The sequence below is a fragment of the Eleutherodactylus coqui genome, chromosome 8 (genome assembly GCF_035609145.1).
Source record: "Eleutherodactylus coqui strain aEleCoq1 chromosome 8, aEleCoq1.hap1, whole genome shotgun sequence".
NCBI lineage: Eukaryota > Metazoa > Chordata > Amphibia > Anura > Eleutherodactylidae > Eleutherodactylus > Eleutherodactylus coqui.
This window is the reverse complement of record NC_089844.1, coordinates 115145062-115163429: the sequence shown is the minus strand read 5'-3', so window position 1 is coordinate 115163429 and position 18368 is coordinate 115145062. Positions and strand designations below refer to the sequence as shown.

The 18368-nt window shown below is 45.8% G+C and overlaps 1 protein-coding gene across 1 annotated transcript in view; it reads left to right on the top strand.

Moving 5' to 3' along the window:
- The first annotated feature begins 5755 nt into the window (after positions 1-5755).
- SYT17 (synaptotagmin 17) overlaps positions 5756-18368 on the top strand; it is a 75717-nt gene continuing 63104 nt past the window's right edge. The window contains exons 1-3 of the mRNA XM_066577493.1: positions 5756-5784; positions 8048-8196; positions 11743-11891. Coding sequence (XP_066433590.1) covers positions 11744-11891 — 148 coding nt within the window. The 5' untranslated portion in view covers positions 5756-5784; positions 8048-8196; position 11743. The remainder of the gene's footprint in view (positions 5785-8047; positions 8197-11742; positions 11892-18368) is intronic.

The window sequence follows — 18368 nt, the reverse complement described above, 5'->3', positions numbered from 1 at the left end:
ACAAAGTAGAGAACACAGCATGCCATCCCTGCTACCAGCTCTCCAGCTAAATGATGGATTTTATGCTCACTTAAAAATCATCGTTCAGCCGAAGTGTAAAAGATGGAAGCATTTACACATGATTATCACTCAAACGATGGCTTTTGAGCGAATTTTGAGTGATAATTGTTGCGTGTAAATGAGGCTTTAGTGATGGCTATGGTTGGGTGTCGCCATCGTTGATATTGTCCATGGATTGAGCAGTGTGGTCTCTCCTCTGCTGGCTCCCTGGTGTCTGCCTATAGGGCTTGTGCTTCCACCTCTTTTTTCAAGGCCCAAAGTCAAATCAGTACATGGCAAGGCGGATTCATATCCACCTGTCTGACAATCTTATGTAAGAGTACAATTATTAAAAGATGGAGAGCAAATTCATTGAAGGCTGCAATGGGTTAGATGTGAAACCCAGAGAAGAAAAGGTGTTGAGATGTATAATGGGTCTGAGTATGAGGCACCTGAGAGGATTCAATAAAGGAGATGGTGAGCCACTCAGGAATAGCTCTGAGCTCGCTGTTTCCTGGTTCCATGCTGTCTGGGGAGAGGTGTATGCTGCTTACTGCAAGGCACGTCAGGGGATGGATGCCCTCTGTTATTACACAAGATATATGGTAATTGGTTGCTGACCTGTGATGTTTGAAGTTTTGGCATTAGGCCTGTTAGTAAGGGCAATGCCAAGTGTTTAGATAGAGGTCAGACGGACAGGGTTTTATATACCTGTGCACTGTGAAATGTATTACTGTATACAGTGTAATCAGTGCTGTGCTGTAAAGGGTGTGTGTGTTTGCTGTTGCACTGATGTATTGTTCTTTAGGATATGCCTGCTGTCTAAAGCCCTATTTACACGGGACAATTGACCGCCAAATGATTCCCGACACTCGTCCCCGCACGTACTCGCTCCTATGCTGTTACACAGGAGCGAGTATCGCTGGCTCTCTGACAGAGCGGCCAGCAGGAGGCTGGGGCGGCTGAAGGAGATTTCACTCCCCGCTCTCCCCCGCCCCTCTCCATTCACTTAACACAGCAGCCGTTCAGTAGTGAATGGCTGCTGTTTACACTGAACGATCATCATCCAGGATCATCGCTCATCATTTAGGCTGTATAGAATCCTGAACGATGATTGTTCAGTGTAAATAGCAGCCGTTCAGTACTGAACGGCTCAAAACTGTCACTCAAACTGTCTTTAAAACAATCACATTGTGGAGGCAGGGTTTATAAATTGGCCAATCAATGCCACAGCTCAACCAATTCATAAATCCCACCTCACTGTGGCAGTGATTGGTTCTTCGACCGCTGCTCAGCCAATCAATACAGCACTCGATGAACCAATCACAGCCATCACATTGGTTCATTGAGCGCTGCTTTGAGTGGCAGCGCTCGAGAACTCGAGAACCATAATTATGTTTATGTGGGCTATGTGATGGTGCTGCTGGATTAACCTGTACAATGTATGTTTCATGGAATTGCACTCTCACTGTGTAGGCACATCACAGATGAAGCAGTTGCATGGTAGCCCAAACTTTCTCTGCACCTCTGCCAGAGAAGAGGTGGCTGGAAGTGAACACTAAAAGTCTGAGCACAGTTTCTTGGCCTTTTCCGGCAGTAATGGGAAATTGTTTAGGAAGTGTTGGACTACCAACAATATTTTAGCTGTCACCCTTGTCACCTACCTTACAGTGTACAAGGCCACAAACCCAGGGCTGCACAATATGTGAGAACAGAAGGCCGAAGTATATAAGTTGTATATAGCCCACTTTATCTTCTGTGGCTGTGATTGGTTCTTTGACCGCTGCTCAACCAATCAATGCAGCGCTCGATAAACCGATCATAGCCATCGCATTGGTTCATCGAGCACTGCATTGAGTAGCTGAGCAGCGCTCGAGAACCAATCAGAGCCATCACTTCCTGGAGGCGGGATTTATGAATCATGTAACAAGCAGGTGATCTTCTGTGGGTGGCCGAGTATTGCAGGAAGCCTGCCAGAGCTCCGGAGAGCAGCGGGAGGGACCTGGAAAAAGCCTGCCAGGCAAGTATAATAAGTCCTCCCCGAAAATACGACCTAGCCCCTCTTTTGGGGCAAAAATTAATATAAGGGCGCCCACCCACTGGCGATTTTTTTTCCTTTGCGTTTTGCGTTTTTTCTCAAGAGCAATTAGAATTGAATGTACTCCTGTCCACTGGCATTTTTTTTTGCGTTGCGTTGCGTTTTTTAACATAGGAACTGTCAGTTGCATATGTGTCCTTATTTTTCTCCTAATGCACCCATGAAAGTCAATGGAAATTAATGGAAAAGCCGCGAAAACGCGGCAAAAAACGCCGCGAAAACGCTGCGTTTTTCACGCACGAAAATCGCAAATGCCAGTGGGTGGGCGCCCTAAGATAGGGTCTTATTTTCGTGGAAACACGGTAGTAGCATGAAGGATAAAGCAATGTCTACTTCTCCATGTGCTAAGCTATAGTAAAACAATTAGCAGCCTCATTATGGAAGTACTAAATCTCCCTTTAAATTTGCTTAATTGCGGGTCTTTAATGGTTAGTTAATAAAGGAGCATATAGGAGCACAAAACTTTCAGATATATTAATTTGCTTGTTATCTAATGTGCCTAAGTAGTAATCAGAGCCTAATGTTTAATGTATCTGGCTAATTTACAATTATATTCCCTGATGAAATTCTTATTAATGAGTAGCACAGACCTATCTGTGAGGAATGCCTCTTTCTATGTCCTCCAGCTCCAGACTTGTCAATGAACCTGTGGATGAAAATTAATTCCTCCATTTAACATGTACCTTGTGTATAGAATATACTGTTTATGACATTTAAAAAGAAAACCCCTATCTATCGTGACTGTCAGTCCTACCTGGGCTGTTGCTGCAGGCTGTGAAGGACTGAAAAAACTATGCCACACCTCTATCAGACTTACCTTGCCACCATTAGTGGTGTTGCTGCAGCGACTTCCTGCTCGTCTGCCCTGAGCCACAGAGCTGTAAATGTAAGCATCTCTGTCGCAGTGGGAAATGCTGTGCTCAAGCTGTTTAACAGTCTGTCCTAATACTGCTGCATTTTGATGTCCTTATCCACTGCCAGAATGAGTTTTATCATTTTGGCCTTGAAGTGGGGATCAAGAAGGGTGGCCAACCAGTAATCATAAGTAATCTTATGTTTATGTGGGCTATGTGATGGTCCTTCTGCAAGTGCTGCAGCATAAAATCACTTATATGCCTCAAAGTGCCTAAGGGTAATGGACCTCATTCCTCGGGGTTAGGCGTTAGTGTTTCCTCTGGCTGGTCCTGCCATCCATATAGAATAGCAACAGCCACTGCAAAGGTGTCAAGTGCCTGACCTTCATACAGCGTCTGCTAATGGTCTGCACCATCAGGCACTCCGTGATCTCACTCTGCTGCTGGCTTAACCTGTGCAATGTATGTTTCATGGAATTGCACTCTCACTGTGTAGGCACATCACAGATGAAGCAGTTGCATAGTAGCCCAAACTTTCTCTGCACCTCTGCCAGACAAGAGGTGGCTGGAAGTAAACACTAAAAGTCTGAGCACAGTTTCCTGGCCTTTTTCAGCAGTTAATATAAACCTGGGGAATTGTTTAGGAAGTGTTGGACTACCAACAGTAGGGTACTACCAACCCAGGGCTGCACGATATATGAGAACAGAAGGTCGAAGTGTATACATTGTATACAACCCACTTTATCTTCTGTGGCGGTATACAATTTTTCATACCAGCAGCAATATATCCTCTACAGACTATCTCTCCCTGAATATAGAGCACATTTTGTATAGGCATATATGCAGCTTCTGTGTTCCCCCTAATATGTTGAAGCTGTAAACACCATGCCTATGTTATATATGGCTGGCCCTGGTCATGTAATTCAGGCGTCCATATGCAAGAAGGAGGACATGTTTGGTGACAACATCAAGGCACCCCAGCTGCTGATCAGCTGCATGATGTAAGTTGGACTCACCCGATCTGATTTTGTGAAAACTGGAGCGATTTCACCACCCAGCGGATCATGATGAGCAACACTAGTTACAAATGCAACAGTACCAAATATGTTTTAGGGTTTTTTGTATTGGCTTTTTAAATCATAACTACAGTAAAAGGAGGATATTTTGAACCTTTTGTATTCTCTATTTTGCAATAACAAAAACCCTTTTTCTACTTATTTTGCCTTTTTTAAGCTCCATAGGGGTCTTGAAGTTTTGATTGATTGATCACTTATACCATATACTGCAATACTTCAGTATTGCAGTGTGTGGTGTTTCTGCCTGCATTCTATTAGGATGGGCCATAGGCATTCAGAAGGCCCATGATAACTGAAACAGCACCTCGTGATCTCATCATGAGGGGGCTATTCATGACCCCTGAATTCTGATCAAGGCATTTAAATGATTAACTTCCGTGATCAGTGTGAACAAAACTGCTGCCAAGGGTGTCAGCTGTCAAAGACTCTGTACCCAAGAGGGTGTACATGTACCTCCTTTAGGATGAAGGGGTTAAGGCTGCTTTTAGATGAACATATTTCAAATCTGTAGTTAGGCCGCCTGCAGACGGCCGGGTCAGATCCGGCTGCGAGAATTCTTGCAGCGGGAGCCGACCTGAGCCCCTGCAAAGAGCAGCGTGCACTCACCTGCTCCTGCAGTCCCGGCTGTTTTATGTGCCGGCTGCCGGGCAGCCGGCGCATGCACAGACCAGAGCCGGCAGCCCGGGAGTGATATTTCTGTGCGAGTTTTCGCGCGGACAAACCACGGCTGTCTGCCTAGGATTGCATTTGTTAACGCAATCCTATGGCAGCTTCCACGGGCAGAAATTCCACGGGAAATCCTGCCGCAGAATTTCCGTACGTCTGCCGCGGCCTTAATGTATGTTTTGTGGACCGTAACATGAAGCTAATGAAAATCTATAGGGCTATTCACATGTGCGTTTGTTTCATGGACGTGTTTAAAATGCACAACATGCGCCACTTTTGTCCATTTTCGATTAAAAGTATGTCAATTATAGTCTAAGGAAAGTGATTAAACTTTGGGAGTATATGTATTTCATCTGTATTTGCATCCCTCAGTAGTATCTTCTATTGGGCAAAAACGGATCTTTTTTTTTTCGCTCAGTAGAAAATAATAATGAAAAAAAATTGCAAAACTGCCCATAGTGGTGGAATGATATAAAAAAAAGCCATACTCACCTCACCTGATCCCTTGCCACTCCTATTCCAACGAGGTTTCATTCCCCAATGCCATTTACTTCCTCCTGCTGCAGGAGTAATAACATGTTGACACTGGGACATGTACTCACTGCAGCTACTGACCAGCCGCAGTAAGCTGGTGAATGGCTGCAGCGATCACATGTCTCTAGTGTCGGTGACACCATCTCTGGATCACTGCAACAGGAAATAAAGAACACCGAGGGACCAGATATTGTCACAATGGGAGCAGTGGGGGATCAATTGACATTGGCTTCTTTTATGTTATTACACCATAGTGAGTAGCTTTGCAATTTTTCTCCCCTGGATAACCCCTTTTATTGACATCCTGCATATTTTTACTACTTTTAATTCCAAATATGACAACTGTAAAAAAGGATAGTGTGCATTTTAGATTCCTGAGCGGTGTATACAGATTTGTGTGGACAACATTCTGTAAAAAGAAATCAAAAACACTAAATTGATTTTGTTCTTCCTTTTAATGCTTTCCTATTTACGTCATTGCGGATATCAAAAAGGACAGTTGGAGCCAATAAATGAGGTGAGCTGATTTGAAGTTATCCTATATGATATTATCTTTTATCATTTGTAGATGGCTAGATAGATAAAGGAAATAACAAAATGTATACAATTTTTTTTACCTTTGATACATTCAGTGGGCAAAATCAAGAGAAGAAAAGTATCACGTTGACAGACAGTTACAAGTCTCATGTTGTGTGAAAGCACAAAAGGGGAAAGTTATTAAAATGACCCTATGGTTTTGGGACACCATTCTCTCCTAGGACCAGAGAGGAACAGGGGTAGAATACTTGTACAGTAGTTGTTCTTCTGTGCTGCCCCTCTGATTCGCCAGGTCTGGGTCCTGTTTTTGCCCATTTAAGATGGCCAACAGAATCATCAGACTATCTTATCCCCACAGTGCATTGATACTACAGTGCACTATACCTACTTTTTGATTGGCCAGAGCTCGTCCAAGATAAGCAGTGGCCAATCAGAGAGCAGTGTGCAATGTGCATTAGGTAGTTAGAAAATTGATATGGCCATCTTGGATGCTCAAAAACAGGGCTCTAAACTTGCAAGTTGGAAGGGCGAGAGAAAAGAATAACTGCAGGTAATATGTCCCTATCCCATTCTTGTCCTAGGACAGAATTTTTTTCCTGAAACTGGAGGGTCATTTTAATAGTTAATATTGGTACATGCACCAGTTCAGTGCTCCAAGCAGCATGTGACTGATTATTTTATGGGGTTGTCCAGGGCTTTTGGTATTGATGACGTATCTTAGGATAGGTCATCAATAGTTGATTGTGGGGATCCCCCGCTCAGGATCCTCATCAACCAGGCTACCATCAGTGCAGAAAGCGCTGGAAGCAGCTAGTGCTCTTAACATTTTAGCATCTAGGATTGGTACTGAAGGCACAGGTCCCATTGAATAATGGATACCTTGAGCATTATTCGTTTTCTCTTATGTGGTAATTTGAAATCAAACCGTAGTAACATCACACAATGCTTTTATGTAGCCAGGCTATATATCACACAGGAAAGGTATTAGTAGTCAATGACATGTGTCTCTTACATTCTGATAAGAGTATTTCAGATTTGGACTTCATTGTGGCTTAAAACATATCTATGATTAAATGTTGGGTGAGGGTCCGTTTATACCAAACAATATATCGTGCGAACAAACAATGTCAGAGTTCACTCATTCGCTTGGGCGGCCTGTTTATACAAGCAGATACATCATTGGCTTGTTCAAGCTAGAAATTGTTCAGTCATTCACATTTACTGTATAAGTGAGAACGACTGAATGATCAGTATCTGAACCAAACGATTAGTGAATGAGCCAACGATGATTTTTATGTCGGCATAAAATGAACAGAAAATGAACCATTATCATTCGAGGAGGGGGTCCCATAACAAATCTCGGAATTTGGTTCCCACCCCCCCAAGAAAATAATTCTATATACGTTCTATTAGACGACATTTATAACACGGAGGCTTAGATACAGTAGCTGAACTCTGGTACACCTCTAAATATTTTAGTCACCATAATGCAGTCAGATTCCAGCTCTAGCCAGTGATAGTGATTACAGTACAGTTACCTCCAGTGACCAATAATAATTTACATTTACTGTATATTTTATGAAATTGTATTCTCTTAAAGTTGTGAGAAAAAGTAAGCATACCCTTTGGAACGACCTGGTTTTCTGCATTGATTAGTCCTAAGAAAAATGTGGTTTGATTGTTATTTAAGTCACGAACGTAGTCCAATGTCATCTCTATAAACTAATAGCACACAAATAGTAGCATAAATCCAGGCAATTCCAAAGGATTCACTTAGGCCAGTTTAACATCTGTGCTGGAACCTGCGTTTGGGGGTTCCGTTGCAGATCTGGTATAAAAAAACGGAAATGCATGGCACACAGCAGTTTTCCTTCCTGCAAAATGCCGGGCTGATGAGTGGAGACCAAATGGACTTAATATAGTCAATGGGGTCTGTTTGGTTCTGTGATAAGACAGACCCATTCAGCCAGGGGATTCCCCTTTTCTGCTCCCCGAATGGAGCAGGAAAACGGAACCCCTGAGTGCAGATATGAAAGCAGCCTTACTTTTCCTTGCTACTGTATATTTATAATTTGCGTAAATTGTAAGGAGAAGGAACCCTGGAGAACACTACATTGCTATACTATGAATACCTCTACATTTTTGCTGTTGGCATGCCTCAGTAAATTATGCTGAACGTGATTGCCAATGAAAGCTGAGTTCTCTACATAACAGATTACTACTTGTTGCTATGTTTGTCGCAGGGGTTCCTTTCCAAAATTTCAGATCTGCTTCTGTGCCGGTGGACGTGCAGAAACTGCTGTCAGAAGTGTTACGAATGCAGCTGCTGCCAGTCTAGTGAAGATGAAGTGGAGATCCTGGGACCCTTTCCAGCTCAAACTCCACCGTGGCTGTTAGTATAGACCTCATGCTGATCTATTACTTTGTTTTTTCTATGAGGAGGGTTAATTTTTTAAAAACTTACAAAGGATTTTAGATAAGCAACAAATAATAAATCTTTTTCTTGTTTCTAGTAGTTTTGTTATTTGTTTACATGAAGAGCAAATATACTACACAAACTATATACATTGAATGGCCACTTGACCCATCTAGTAGCACACTGGACCTGCTTTGGCCTTTAGAACTAAAGCATGGATTCCACTACATGTTGAAGTATTGGCCCGTGCGGTCAGGAAGCCTCTTGTAGTTGCCACAGATAAGATAGAGGTACTGATTGATGTGAACAACTAACAAGAAAGGTTCATCAACTCATGCTGCTGGGAGCAAATATTGACCCTTTCATCAGCATGGTGCAACAGAAAAGTTTTTCTGCTGCTCAGTGATCTAATTTTTGCACTCTTTTGCCCACTGGAAGCTCAACTTTTTGTTTCTCTTAGATACCAGTGGTACCGGAGCTGGTCATCTGCTATTATAGCTCATCCATGCTAAGGAACAATAACTAGTAATGTGTTTGAACATGTTAGTTGGAGCACTAGTGTTTTATTAGTCTGCAATTTGCTTGACTGTACACTGCCTATTGGGTCATTCCGTGTCAGTTCAACCAACGCTCCCGGTCCACCATCTCGGATTTCAATGAAACTTTGCACAAAGATAGACCCTGACCCTAAACTAAGATAGCCAGAATATTAGGCTTCAAAGTGCTTTGGTTCACGAGCTACAGGTCTTAATCTAGGGGGTTGTCATGTGATTACAGCGCGCAACCTGAAAAAAGTGGCGATTTCAATCCATTGCCAAGCCAGTTCTAATGACTCTAGAGCAATGAAACTTCACACACTAGGAGAACTTTTGGTGCTGAATCCAGCTAAGCTACTCAGACTGCCACTCTTATCATCATTCTGCCACCATTGCATGTCAAAGTGGCTGAAAAATTCTATCGCGCAAAATAAAACTCATATTTTAAGCAGTAATAACTCCTAATCAATGCAATCCAACTCAGCTATGAATTTATCAATGTGTACTCCATAGAAATGTTTCTCATTATTCCCATTATGGACCCAAAAGGATGCATAGCTCTTAAGATACAATGAGTCAAAAATGGCAAAAAACACTTTTTTGCTAATTTTTCCCTTTTTCAAAGGCGAAAATCGGAATGTACTCCATTTTTATTTTTTTTCATTTTTGTTCTATGTGGAAGAGAATTTTTTGCTCTACAAGATTCGATGTTTTTCATTTTGTTCCCAGACCTTCTAGATGGGAAAATATCAATGCCTGTGAAGGTCCTATGCACTCGCGAAGGTCAAATAATAAAATAAGTGTAAGTTTTGCATGGATGTATAATTAGTTTAGAAATCATGAGAAGGTAAATTATTTTTGGAATGAGACAACTTTTTGTGCTCAAGAAACTTATGTGACCAAAAATTGCATGGCGAGTTCAGGTGAGCCCCAAGCTTTGGCCTAAGATGGTCAGAATATCATTGAGTGTTGCATAATGATTGTGGTATATTACAGTGATCACTGGGCTTATTTAGCACTCTATCCATATTGGATACTAAGATTATCTAAGGCTAGCATTTGTGTAATAAATAACTAGTTCTGAACTCGCCATGCAATTTTTGATCACATAACTAGTTATTTATTACACAAATGCTAGCCTTAGATAATCTTAGTATCCAATATGGATAGAGTGCTAAATAAGCCCAGTGATCACTGTAATATACCACAATCATTATGCAACACTCAATGATATTCTGACCATCTTAGGCCAAAGCTTGTGGCTCACCTGAACTCGCCATGCAATTTTTGGTCACATAAGTTTCTTGAGCACAAAAAGTTGTCTCATTCCAAAAATAATTTACCTTCTCATGATTTCTAAACTAATTATACATCCATGCAAAACTTACACTTATTTTATTATTTGACCTCCGCGAGTGCATAGGACCTTCACAGGCATTGATATTTTCCCATCTAGAAGGTCTGGGAACAAAATGAAAAACATCGAATCTTGTAGAGCAAAAAATTCTCTTCCAAATAGAACAAAAATGAAAAAAAATAAAAATGGAGTACATTCCGATTTTCGCCTTTGAAAAAGGGAAAAATTAGCAAAAAAGTGTTTTTTGCCATTTTTGACTCATTGTATCTTAAGAGCTATGCATCCTTTTGGGTCCATAATGGGAATAATGAGACACATTTCTATGGAGTACACATTGATAAATTCATAGCTGAGTTGGATTGCATTGATTATGAGTTATTACTGCTTAAAATATGAGTTTTATTTTGCGCGATAGAATTTTTCAGCTACTTTGACATGCAATGGTGGCAGAATGATGATAAGAGTGGCAGTCTGAAGAGCTTAGCTGGATTCAGCACCAAAAGTTCTCCTAGTGTGTGAAGTTTCATTGCTCTAGAGTCATTAGAACTGGCTTGGCAATGGATTGAAATCGCCACTTTTTTCAGGTTGCGCGCTGTAATCACAAGACAACCCCCTAGATTAAGACCTGTAGCTCGTGAACCAAAGCACTTTGAAGCCTAATATTCTGGCTATCTTAGTTTAGGGTCAGGGTCTATCTTTGTGCAAAGTTTCATTGAAATCTGAGATGGTCGACCGGGAGCGTTGGTTGAACTGACACGGAATGACCCTATTCATAAGAAGAATTCTTAACATTCTCCCCGCACCCCTTTGGTCAATGTCTTTATATCCACAGAATTCCCTTTCACTGGATGTTTTTTCTCGATCACACCATTCTCTGCATACTCTCGATACCACTGTATGAGAAAACACCATAGGGTTGACAGTGCATGAAATCCTTGTCCCTGCTAGCATAGCACCGATGACCAGGCCTTGTTAGAAGACGTTCAGAGCGCTGGATTTTCCCATTCTACTGTAGATTGCCGCTATAATTAATCCATGGGAAACTCGCTCACTTGATTTTATGCTGTACTTCGAGGTCACATGTATTTTTGATACAGGGAAAGGGTCGGTGTCTCTAAAGTGGCCATTCAGTGTATGTGTTTTTCTAAGAAACCTGTCTTACAAAATGACTGTACATAGCTCCCGCACATCATCAAGTATACGTAGAGTCGTGAACAAGTAGTCTGCCTTGTTTTATAGGAGTTTAGGATCACAGTATATAGTTGTAACCAAGATAAGAAACAGGTATTAAAATACCATATAGTACTGCAGTATTATTTGTATGGCCCTTCAGTTTGGGCAACATTTGCAAAACTTGTATAAAATGTTGTGCGATATTTTAAAGTAACATTCCAGGAAAAACTGATACACTGTGTTCTGCCCAGTGCAGGGTCTGAGGAGGGCAGTATATGTATGATGCAAGGATACTTGGGGTTCATTGAGTCCCATCCCTTTAGGCCCTTCAGGAGGCAAACATAGTGTATCCGTTTTGCCAGGAGTGTTCCCTTAATAAAATGACAGCTATAAACCGAAATGGCAATTTCTTATACTTTTAACAATTAAAAATGTGTTATTGAATATATTTACCAGGATGAATAATCGTAGTGAAGACAAGGACGGAGATTCAGACAATGCAACAAGTGAGCCTCCTCCTACTCCACAGGAGACCTCACCTGACAGAAGACGATCTTCTTCAGATACCTCCAGATCTACATATAGTCTAACAAGGCGTATTTCAAGTAAGACTTCTAAATACTGTAACCCATGTTTACAACATTTCTTATTGAATACTCCACTAGCACTAGAAGTAGCATTATCCTACCAAAAGTAGTAGGATGGATTGTATCTTATTAGCATGTATCCTAAATAGAGATGAGCGAACGTACTCGTCCGAGCTTGATGCTCGGGCGAACATTAGCGTGTTCGGGATGCTCGTTACTCGTAACGAGTACCACGCGGTGTTCGGGTTACTTTCAGTTTCCTCTCTGAGTCGTTAGCGCGCTTTTCTGGCCAATTGAAAGACAGGGAAGGCATTACAACTTCCCCCTGTGACGTTCAAGCCCTATACCACCCCCCTGCTGTGAGTGGCTGGGGCGATCAGATGTCACCCGAGTATAAAAGTCGGCCCCTCCCGCGGCTCGCCACACATGCCTTGTGAGTTAGCTGAGGGACATTGCTGTTCTATTGGAGTTGCTGTAGGGAGACTGTTTGTAGTGAGTGCAGGCTTCAAGAACCCCAATGGTCCTTCTTAGGGCCACATCTACGTGTGTGCAGGCTGCTGTTAGCAGTGGACAAAATTTTTTTTCTTCTCAAAATCGGCAGTGCAGAGCATTGCACCCGGCATTAGGGACAGAAGTGGTGCTTAGGCAGGGAGAGTGTTAGGAGTGAGTGTAGCCTTCAAGAACCTCAACGGTCCTTTCTAGGGCCACATTTAACTGTGTGGAGTACTGTGCAGGCTGCTGTTAGCTGTGTTGCTTTTTTTTTTTTTTCTCAAAATCGGCGGTGCAGAGCATTGCACCCTGCATTGATACTACAGGCACATAATTGTGTAGGCAGGGCCACAACACAGTTATTAGTCATTGAATAGGCACAGTGGGCCTTTCCTTTTAAACAAAAGGGAAAAAGTATATTTGCCCTGCCTCTGTCAGTCCTAAGGGCTCTGTGTACGTGTGTGCTGTGTGGAGAACGTAAAAAAATCAGACGCAACCAGCTACGGTTGAGTGCAGCCTTGCGCCAATTTCTTTCCTGCCTGGGAAATACCTGCTCTGCCACAGTTAATAACTCTGCAACAGTAAAGTTCTGTGACACTTTTGCAGGGCCGCAACACAGTTATTAAACTTATTATTCATTCACTAGAGGCAGTGGGCCTTTCCTTTTAAACAAAAGGGAAAAAAGTATATTTGCCCTGCCTCTGACAGCCGTCAGGGCTCTGGGTACGTGTGTGCTGCGTGGAGAACGTAAAAAAATCAGACGCAACCAGCTACGGTTGAGTGCAGCCTTGCGCCAATTTCTTTCCTGCCTGGGAAATACCTGCTCTGCCACAGTTAATAACTCTGCAACAGTAAAGTTCTGTGACACTTTTGCAGGGCCGCAACACAGTTATTAAACTTATTATTCATTCACTAGAGGCAGTGGGCCTTTCCTTTTTAAAAAAAGTTAAAAAATTATATTTGGCCTGCAGGCTTGCGCCAATTTATTTCCTGCCTGTGAAATCAAATCACTGGTAATACAGCATGCTGAGGGGTAGGGGTAGGCCTAGAGGACGTGGACGCGGCCGAGGACGCGGAGGGCCAAGTGAGGGTGTGGGCACAGGCCGAGCTCCTGATCCAGGTGTGTCGCAGCCGACTGCTGCGCGATTAGGAGAGAGGCACGTTTCTGGCGTCCCCACATTCATCGCCCAATTAATGGGTCCACGCGGGAGACGGTTATTAGAAAATGAGCAGTGTGAGCAGGTCCTGTCCTGGATGGCAGAAAGTGCTTCAAGCAACCTATCGTCCAGCCACAGTTCTGCGCCGTCCACTGCTGCAAATCCGAATCCTCTGTCTACTGCTCCTCCTTCCTCCCAGCCTCCTCACTCCACTACAATGACACATGCTCAGGAGCGGGAAGACTCCCAGGAACTGTTCTCGGGCCCCTGCTCAGATTGGGCAGCAGTGGTTCCTCTCCCACCAGAGGAGTTTATCGTCACTGATGCACAACAATTGGAAAGTTCCCGGGGTCCGGGGGATGAGGCTGGGGACTTCCGCCAACTGTCTCAAGAACTTTCTGTGGGTGAGGAGGACGATGACGATGAGACACAGTTGTCTTGCAGTGAGGTAGTAGTAAGGGCAGTAAGTCCGAGGGAGGAGTGCACAGAGGATTCGGAGGAAGAGCGGCAGGACGATGAGGTGACTGACCCCACCTGGTGTGCAACGCCTACACAGGACAGGTCTTCAGAGGGGGAGGCACGGGCAGCAGCAGGGCAGGTTGCAAGAGGCAGTGCGGTGGCCAGGGGTAGAGGCAGGGCCAGACCGAATAATCCACCAACTGTTTCCCAAAGCGCACCCTCGCGCCATGCCACCCTGCAGAGGCCTGACGACCGACGAACAGTGGTGTGCAACCTTTGTCGCGCCAAGATCAGCCGGGGAGCCACCACCAACAGCCTCACCACCACCAGCATGCGCAGACATATGATGGCCAAGCACCCCACAAGGTGGGACGAAGGCCGTTCACCGCCTCCGGTTTGCACCGCTGCCTCTCCCCCTGTGCCCCAACCTGCCACTGATATACAACCCCCCTCTCAGGACACAGGCACTACTGTCTCATGGCCTGCATCCACACCCTCACCTCCGCTGTCCTCAGCCCCATCCACCAATGTCTCGCACCGCACAGTCCAGCCGTCGCTAGCGCAAGTGTTGGAGCGCAAGCTCAAGTACGCCGCCACGCACCCGCACGCTCAATCGTTAACCGTCCACATAGCCAAATTTATCAGCCTTGAGATGCTGCCGTATAGGGTTGTGGAAACGGAGGCTTTCAAAGCTATGATGGCAGCGGCGGCCCCGCGCTACTCAGTTCCCAGTCGCCACTACTTTTCCCGATGTGCCGTCCCAGCCCTGCACGACCACGTCTCCCGCAACATTGTACGCGCCCTCACCAACGCGGTTACTGCCACGGTCCACTTAACTACGGACACGTGGACAAGCACAGGCGGCCAGGGCCACTACATCTCCCTGACGGCACATTGGGTGAATTTAGTGGAGGCTGGGACAGAGTCAGAGCCTGGGACCGCTCACGTCCTACCCACCCCCAGAATTGCGGGCCCCAGCTCGGTGGTGGTATGTTCGGCGGTGTATGCTTCCTCCACTAAAGCACCCTCCTCCTCCTCCTCCTCCTCCTCCTCAACCTCTGTCTCGCAATCTAGATGTGTCAGCAGCAGCAGGACGTCGCCAGCAGTCGGTGTCGCGCGGCGTGGCAGCACAGCGGTGGGCAAGCGTCAGCAGGCCGTGCTGAAACTACTCAGCTTAGGAGATAGGAGGCACACGGCCCACGAACTGCTGCAGGGTCTGACAGAGCAGACTGACCGCTGGCTTGCGCCGCTGAGCCTCCAACCGGGCATGGTCGTGTGTGACAACGGCCGTAACCTGGTGACGGCTCTGCAGCTCGGCAGCCTCACGCACGTGCCATGCCTGGCCCACATCTTTAATTTGGTGGTTCAGCGCTTTCTGAAAAGCTACCCACGCTTGTCAGACCTGCTCGTAAAGGTGCGCCGGCTCTGCGCACATTTCCGCAAGTCCCACACGGACGCTGCCACCCTGCGCACCCTGCAACATCGCTTTAATCTGCCAGTGCACCGACTGCTGTGCGACGTGCCCACACGGTGGAACTCTACGCTCCACATGTTGGCCAGGCTCTATGAGCAGCGTAGAGCTATCGTGGAATACCAACTCCAACATGGGCGGCGCAGTGGGAGTCAGCCTCCTCAATTATTTTCAGAAGAGTGGGCCTGGTTGGCAGACATCTGCCAGGTCCTTGGAAACTTTGAGCAGTCTACCCAGGTGGTGAGCGGTGATGCTGCAATCATTAGCGTCACCATTCCTCTGCTATGCATCTTGAGAAGTTCCCTGCAAACCATAAAGGCAGATGCTTTGCGCTCGGAAACGGAGGCGGGGGAAGACAGTATGTCGCTGGATAGTCAGAGCACCCTCCTGTCTATATCTCAGCGCATTGGGGAGGAGGAGGAGGAGGAGCATGAGGAGGATGAGGAGGAGGGGGAAGAGACAGCTTGGCCCACTGCTGACGGTGCCCCTGCTGCTTGCCTGTCATCCTTTCAGCGTGTATGGCCTGAGGAGGATGAGGAGGAGGAGGAGGAGGAGGAGGATCCTGAAAGTGATCTTCCTAGTGAAGACAGCCATGTGTTGCGTACAGGTACCCTGGCACACATGGCTGACTTCATGTTAGGATGCCTTTCTCGTGACCCTCGCGTTGCACGCATTCTGGCCACTACGGATTACTGGGTGTACACACTGCTCGACCCACGCTATAAGGAGAACCTTCCCAGTCTCATTCCCGAAGAGGAAAGGGGTTCGAGAGTGTTGCTATACCACAGGACCCTGGCGGACAAGCTGATGGTAAAATTCCCATCCGACAGCGCTAGTGGCAGAAGGCGCAGTTCCGAGGGCCAGGTAGCAGGGGAGGTGCGGAGATCGAGCAGCATGTACAGCCCAGGCAGTGCAACAGTCTTTAAGGGCCTGGACAGCTTTATGGCTCCCCACCAAGACTGTGTCACCGCTCCCCAGTCAAGGCTGAGTCGGCGGGAGCACTGTAAAAGGATGGTGAGGGAGTACATAGCGGATCGCACGACCGTCCTCCGTGACGCCTCTGCCACCTACAACTACTGGGTGTCGAAGCTGGACACGTGGCCTGAACTAGCGCTGTATGCCCTGGAGGTGCTTGCTTGTCCTGCGGCTAGCGTCTTGTCGGAGAGGGTGTTTAGTGCGGCTGGGGGAATCATCACAGATAAGCGTACCTGCCTGTCAACCGACAGTGCCGACAGGCTAACACTCATCAAGATGAACAAAGCCTGGATTTCCCCAGACTTCTCTTCTCCACCAGCGGACAGCAGCGATACGTAAGCAATACGTAGGCTGCACCCGCGGATGGAAGCTACGTTCTCTCTCACCATCCAAAACGGGGACATTTCTGCTTCATCAATCTGTGTCTAATATTCCTCCTCCTGAAACCTCACGTAATCACGCTGAACGGGCAATTTTTCTTAGGGCCACAAGGCTCAGTCATCTAATTTTTCTAAACAATTTTTATATGTTTCAATGCTCTTAAAAGCGTTGAAACTTTAACTTGAACCAATTATTCGTTAAACTGGGCTGCCTCCAGGCCTAGTTACCACTTAAGCCACATTAACCAAAGCGATTAATGGGTTTCACCTGCCCTCTTGGTTGGCCAGGGCCAATTTTTCTGATGTACATTAGTACTGTTGATACAGCAATTTTTGTGGGCCCTCGCCTACAGTGTAATCAAATTAATTTTTATCCCACCTGCATTACAGCTGACGTTACATCAGCTGTGTTGGGCAATGCAATGGGATATTTCTATGTACCGCCGGTGGCTTCCTGGCACCCACCCATGCTGTGGGTCCACAGGGAATTATAAATGCATCTGTTTCCACTTGTAAATAACCCCAGTCTGACTGGGGCATGCAGTGTGGGCCGAAGCCCACCTTCATTAAGCACGACATTACTACCTCAGCTGTGTTGGGCACTGCAATGGGATATTTTTATGTACCGCCGGTGGGTTCCAGGGAGCCACCCATGCTGTCGGTCGACAGGGACTTCACAATAGGGAGTTGTACCTGCCTGTGTCTATGAATTAAAAAGCCCGGTCTGACTGGGGCATGCAGAGACACCTTGACAGAATGAATAGTGTGTGGCACATAGGTTCCCCATTGCTATGCCCACGTGTGCAGCTCCTGATGGCAGTGGCACAGGATTCTATTTCTCATTGCTTCTGTACAGCATTGTGGGCTATCGCCCTGCCCCTTTTAAAGAGGGTCGCTGCCTAGCCGTGCCATCCTCTGCAGTGTGTGCCTGCGGTTCCTCCTCATGGCAGACGCACTTCTAAATAGACATGAGGGTGGTGTGGCATTAGGGCAGCTGAAGGCTGCGCAGGGACACTTTGGTGTGCGCTGTGGACAGTGCGTCGTGTGTGTGTGTGTGGGGGGGGGGGGTTGGGCCCTCTCTTGCCGCTATTGTGGCTTAATAGTGGGACCTGTGAACTTGAGATGCAGCCCAACATGTAGCCCCTCGCCTGCCCTATCCGTTGCTGTGTCGTTTCCATCAATTTCTTGAATTGCCCAGATTTTCACACAAGGAATCCTTAGCGAGCATCGGCGAAATACAAAAATGCTCGGGTCGCCCATTGACTTCAATGGGGTTCGTTACTCGAAACGAACCCTCGAGCATCGCGAAAAGTTCGTCCCGAGTAACGAGCACCCGAGCATTTTGGTGCTCGCTCATCTCTAATCCTAAACCATGCTTCATAAGACGCAGACCCTTGGAGGTGTCAGCCATAGTTTATGACGGGAACTCCTAAAAGTGGCCATCTTCTTTGATAGAATTTACCAGATGTTTGATAAATGAATGGAAGAAAATGTTAGTAGAACATATGCCATGGAGAGTATCAGATGTGATTAGGGCCAAAGGACGCAGCACTAAGTATTAACA